General features: G+C 34.5%; 1 protein-coding gene across 1 annotated transcript; it reads right to left on the reverse strand.

Annotated features, from left to right (window-relative positions):
• Positions 1 to 1,135: 1,135 nt before the first annotated feature.
• Positions 1,136 to 2,646, reverse strand: LOC134240978 (uncharacterized). The gene is made up of 3 exons (XM_062723076.1): positions 2,230 to 2,646; positions 1,808 to 2,103; positions 1,136 to 1,622 (listed from the first exon to the last, which is right to left on the reverse strand). Exons 1-3 carry the CDS (start codon positions 2,368 to 2,370, stop codon positions 1,166 to 1,168), a joined length of 894 nt encoding a protein of 297 aa, XP_062579060.1. The 5' UTR covers positions 2,371 to 2,646; the 3' UTR covers positions 1,136 to 1,165.
• Between the last annotated feature and the right edge of the window lie 3,430 nt (positions 2,647 to 6,076).

Genomic DNA, 6,076 nt, shown 5'->3' on the forward strand with positions numbered 1-6,076 from the left:
ATGGGGTTTCGCTTTTTTAAGCGGGGGTGTTGGGTCGGCAGCCCCCAATACGTAAAAATAAATAAAACATACTTACCTTAGTCGTTAGATAAATCTGCGTTAAGACTCGGGGCCATACGTACGTGTCAATATGCATGTAGAACCATTGTGTCTTTTTTTGATGAGTTGTAAATACGTTTTTATGGGTGATGAAGGAGATAAACGTCAATTTTTAATTATAGCTACTATCCTAGTGCATTCTTGTTTTAGTAGAGATTTCCTATATAACTGCATTCCATGTGGATTCAATGATTGTAAAGTATCCAGTGTTTTGCAAATTGAAATAGATAAATTTTAGTCCGTAAATCAAGGATTTACTGCAGCTCTGTTTCCAGAAATCTAAGATGTGTCTCTTACGTTTCATTTTTCTTATACTGCCGATTGCTGTTTCTCGAAACAAGACCGTCCCCACTTCATGTTTACAAGTTTTGCCCTTCCACTTATTCAACATTTCCATAAACTAAGGATCACATTTATCGCTAAAATTTCCAAAAATTCTAGAGTGTTGCAGTCAGTCAATTAAAAATATCCATTCATAGAAAACACAACACAAATCATCTTAAATAAGGTGCATGATGAATCACTGTTTACAATCAAATAGAGTGGAAGTCAAACTTTCTATATTTCACGTCACCTACCCTGACCAATCACAGCACTGAAATAAGTCACGTGCTTAACAACGTCACGACTTTGAAATGTGGCCGACAAAATGAAAGCCAAAGGTTTGTTTTGAAAGTGCTTTTAGTTTTAATTAATAACTTCGTTAATTAAACGAAGTTTATTAACATGAAAATGACGAGGAATTAAAAAAAATAGGTTATTTTTGCATTTTATTGCCTTTTTAGCGAAATCGTCACGCTGACGCGTGACTCTCTTCTAGATAAAGAGCACGTGATATTTCCACGTTATTTTGACGTACCGGTAAAGTGTAGTTGTCCCTACTCATTTAAATACTTTGACCTATTTAACTATATATTTGCAGTATTGGAATATTGCATATTGATTGTATGAAATAATTCATATAAAACATATTTTGCTTTACCTGAACTAATTCAACTGCTAAGATCAATCCACTTTCAAGGTCCATTAATGAATAACTGCCATACTTTGCTGAATGTCCAGGACTTCAGCACCTAGCATCACCACCCACTTTGACGTCTCTGGCAACACACTGTTGCAGTGCAGCTCTCTGGTACTCTATCCAGATGTTCCGCACCGCAGGGATAAGATATGAACTCTGAATATACCTGAATGTCCTTTCACTAATGCACATAATGTTCATATTGTTAAATAGTTGAAGAGCTTTGGATACACTAGCTCCTGAGAATAAAATACTCCCTGCTACTTCCAAGTTCCCAGAAGGTAGCCTGGAAGTCAATGGCTGGCTACCCCAAGTGAACACAAATCCACAAGCAGCGCAGGAAGACAACAAACGCACAAATGACCCCAGCCTGCTCTTTATCACAACTCTGCAATGCTCTTGACAACTCCTACAGGGTGACAAAAGTTCTTTCAAGCAACTCTCATAAACTATGCATTTCCTCTCTCTATGGGCTCGGTCTTCTTGATGGTCTGTGATATCCCTTGGAAACATCAAAAAATAGTATTAAAATTTTTTTCAAAGTAAAGATAAAGTGAATGAGCAACAGACTTTTAAAAAGGTTTTGCTTACAATAAAATCAGGTTTAAAGGAAATAAAAAAGTTTTTCAAGAATAAAATATAGATTTATAGTAAATGCTTAGAAAGATGGAGATATATTATGCTTACAGTTCATCAACTGCTTCATCATAGTCATCACCAGATTCATCATCTGGAAGCCAATCTTCATCTTCCTCGTCAGAACTGTCCTCCGAGTCTGTGTCTTGTTGATCTTCACTGTTGCACTGGAGGGGCAGTACTGCTGCATCAGTCTCAGTTCCCACAGATTTCTGGACCACATCTTCCGTCATAGTTGCAGTTAATTTCAGGACTGGCGTTTGACGGAAATCTGTCATTGTACCAATAGTCCTCTGGATTGGTTTCAAGTCTAACTCTTCTGTCTGGATCCTCTTTACATAAACCTTCTAAAATAAGAGAGAAAATTAAAAAAAAAACTGTAACTTTTGCATATATACATTGTTACCTAAATAAAAGATATCTTCATAAATTTAAAAACTAACAAAAAATATCTCCAGAAAATAGGAAAATACTTTTATCTCGGTCTGCATACATGCATCCCTTTTCTCCCCAACTGTTGGAGCTTCATCATGTTCATTGTTTTCCTCAATGATCTCATCATCTGAATCAGGTTCAGGGGGCGGGGTGTTCAAAGCCTCTCGTTGATGACACATGTAGTCATTATATGCCTCTGATATGACCTACAACTCGAACATCAAAATAAATGAAAGAGCTTGTTGCCTTTTTTTTCATGAAATTTATTAAAACATTATTTTATCTAAAAATGGGCAGCTCCACATATCTTTTGCGAAATAAAGCATAGAAAAACATTTCCCGCATAAGGAATCCTGAATTTCAAAATAAACTTTATTTTTAATTAGTTTATGTTGTATGTTCAATGCTGTTCTCTATTCAAAATTTCTGCCTTTAATTGTGTAAGTCTTTTTTTTTTTTGTTCTAGAAAGTTCCTATATCAAATGTTAAAATTAACCATGCTAATTAAATGTGGAGAAAATTCAGAAACCTGTTGTTAGCCTGTATATTCTGAACTGTGTATTGCGCTCCATTCAAGAAATGAATATAAGGTGAGCATTATAATAAAAGCTGGGTATAATACATTATTTAATTTGTGAACAAATCCTATTTCTATAAATACATACCCTCTGTGCTTCCTTCTTTTTGAAAGCTGGCTTGATACTTGGTATGACGGCTTGTGGCTGTTGTGGACCTAGGAGTAGGGTCGGGTACGCATCAGGCTTTAATCTTATTTTAAATCCTGTAAGATTCATTGATTCCACTACAGATAGATTCTTCGTAAAACAGTCCGAAGTAAAATGGTCGGAGCAAAACTCACAGAATGATAATTTGGGGTCCATAATTTGTCTAACGTAGTGTTTGTGTAGAAGCTGATCTGTTTACTTGGTAGATCCACTTCAAATAAAGATCTTTCCTCTTTTTGACATTTGGAAATCTGTGAAAACTCACACCAGCAGTATTCTCTGGATTGTTATTACAATTCACAACCGCACAAATCACCATATTTTACTGATAAGCAGGTCTTTTTTTGATGTCCATGTAGTAGTACTGTAGTTTTCTTTTACCGCGCTGACTTCCGATGGTAGATATAGCGATTCCGAGAACTGCCGGAAATTTACCTGTTTGTTTATTGGCTGTTTACTACGCTTTATGAATGAGTTAGAAGACGGAGACTTTTACAAGTCTTGTGTATATGTTATTTGCTTCGCGATTATGCAAAGTTGTTACGTATGTTTCCGGAGACCTTTAAACGACTCACTGTCACATGTGACCGTAAAAATTCCCCCCAATGCTTTTCCCTACATATTCTACCTGTATTAAACGACCACCTGTCTAACGCGACCAACGACCGTGATTTTTCTGACCATTTTTAGGAATTTCAAGCAATTTTACCTGAATTGAACGACTACATAATTTCCAATTCCTACTTTCGATTTCGGTCTAACATGCTCCGTTTTTAGTTCAAAACAACTACAGACACGCTTTTATTTATTTTATAATTATATAATGCGAGTTTTACGAATAAACAACATTTATAAATGGACATTTTTACTTACGCTTTGATATTTATTGAATAAACATCAAAATCTAAAACATGACGTTTTTCTGTCCAGTGATCGAGCGCCATTTTGAAAATAAACGTTCGAGGTCGATCCCGATATCATTTCATGTTATAAGGGCCAAATGGATATTCAGGTATAAAAAAATGCCTGTTTAACTTTAATTAACATATAACTAAATCATAGATGTTTATTTAAGTGCATTGTGACACCAATGGGTATGTAAACACACGCTAGCTAGCACCCAAACCATGTGATAATTGAAGTGATTTGATTAAATCACAAACAGGCCATCAGACATTGTAGTTCAGTAATGGAAAAAAAATTAATTAGGCCCTAGGTTAAATAAATATTTCAGTCATAAATATAATTTATTTTGATACCAAGTGCATGTATAACAAAAATCTTGATACAATTTTTATTCTGAGTAATATGCAAAGCATACAAATTTATTTATAAGCTAATTGTTAAAAAAAAAACTTTTATAAGGGGGGAAAAACTTTGCAGTCTTTTTATACTGTATGAAAAAATAGTAACATTTTCAGATGTTCACAATTTTTCCCAATATTCAAATGACTCAGGTGTGGATCAAGAAATGTTTATTTCTTAACAGGACGATTTTAAAAGCATTTTAGAGTTGAGCAGTACCTATTAAAAAGTGGAAATAAACATAAGGTGCTATAAAATACATTCAACATACATGTACATGTGTGATGTTTTCATCATGGTATACTTTGAACACTTCGAAAATTAAAAAAACCTGTATTAAGAGACCACCTGTCATATGTGACCTTTTTTCCTTTCTCCGTTGAAAGGTCTCTTAATACAGGTTTGACTGTATTATAAATTTGGCCATGTAATCAAGTCTAATCTTAACTCTTTACAGTTCTAAACGTAAATTTTATGTCCTGCATCGGGGAATGACCCTTGATATTTTTGTTCTTGATTATAACCCATACGAAAATGTGTAGTTGACCGTCAAGTAGTCGTGAACTAGCCATCAACTAGTCGTCAACTAATAATGCGAAAACAGTTGACCAATCGGAGTTGAATGCTTTTCTGAAAAGCGATCAACTGATTTGCATAAAACGGCCAGTTGACCGTTAGCTGAAAGCTAATACTTTGAAATTTCATTCAAAACAAGAGTTGGCCACTAGGTGACAACTCCGGCTTGTAAGATAATTTCTCCCACGCTACATTTATGTTGGGTTCAACATTTCATTATCATAGATCGGGTTTGTTATACCATAATAACAACAACCAAGATTTGAATCAGTACATGTGTGTTTTCTGTAGAAGATGGAAATTTTGATTTGAAACATTATTGTCTTCGTGATGATGCAGCGTGTGAAATATATCTCATATACTTTTGTAAGTATATAAAATGTAAAGACTTGTTTTATTAAACTTGTTATTTTTAAACAGATAATAGGAATACAAAACACTGTAGCCAGTATAGGTCCCTATTTTTGTGTTCTTTTTTAAAGAGCTAAGTCCACGAACCATAAAAAATGCCTCTTGCAAAATACTTACGCAATTTTTATCATAGATAGTATAGACTTTAGGCTTTTCATAACCGTTTTTCTTTTTTTAATATCTATTATACTTTTTAAAAAAGAAGTCTTGCAATATGGCAATGTTTCCGTAGAAAAATGCAATAGGAACGTATCATATAAAACAAAAAAGTTGATAATTCTGTCTGAATAGAATAAAAAAAAATTGGAAATCACTTCTGCCGCGGTAGCTTTAGATACATGAAATAGTTGACATTGGAGCCTGTTGAACATCTAGATCAAATTACCTGTACACTACTTGAAAAGAAGTTAACGATATTGAAAGGACCTTTTTACTACACATTTTTAACTTGGCGAGCGCTCGCGAACGTGTGGCCTGTCGTTCAGGCCTCAGCTGTTAACCAATTTTTATAGGCGAGCGAGAAATATCCGCGAGATTCGCCATACCTCAACCTCGCAGATATTTATCTTCGCGAACCAACCAATCGCTGGATCATGTTTAATCCAGTAAAATAATTAATGTATGCAGGACGGTATTTGTAGTATGTCGTAGATACATCGTTATCGATTGACTTATATGCAATAAATTTAGTATGCTTTTTTTCTTAACTTGTGCATTGCTTGTCGTTTACCACTTTCCGTTTTATTTTCACATGATGATTTCCTTGTGTAGTATTGCGTATGCAATTCTTATGAACACACAAGATAAAAAGTGAAATACAGGTACAGACGTTTTACTAATATTTATAGGGAAAGATTGAGTTACCCAA

The sequence above is a fragment of the Saccostrea cucullata genome, unplaced genomic scaffold (assembly GCF_032062105.1).
Source record: "Saccostrea cucullata isolate Sc308-1 unplaced genomic scaffold, CSIRO_AGI_Scuc_v1 ctg22093, whole genome shotgun sequence".
NCBI lineage: Eukaryota > Metazoa > Mollusca > Bivalvia > Ostreida > Ostreidae > Saccostrea > Saccostrea cuccullata.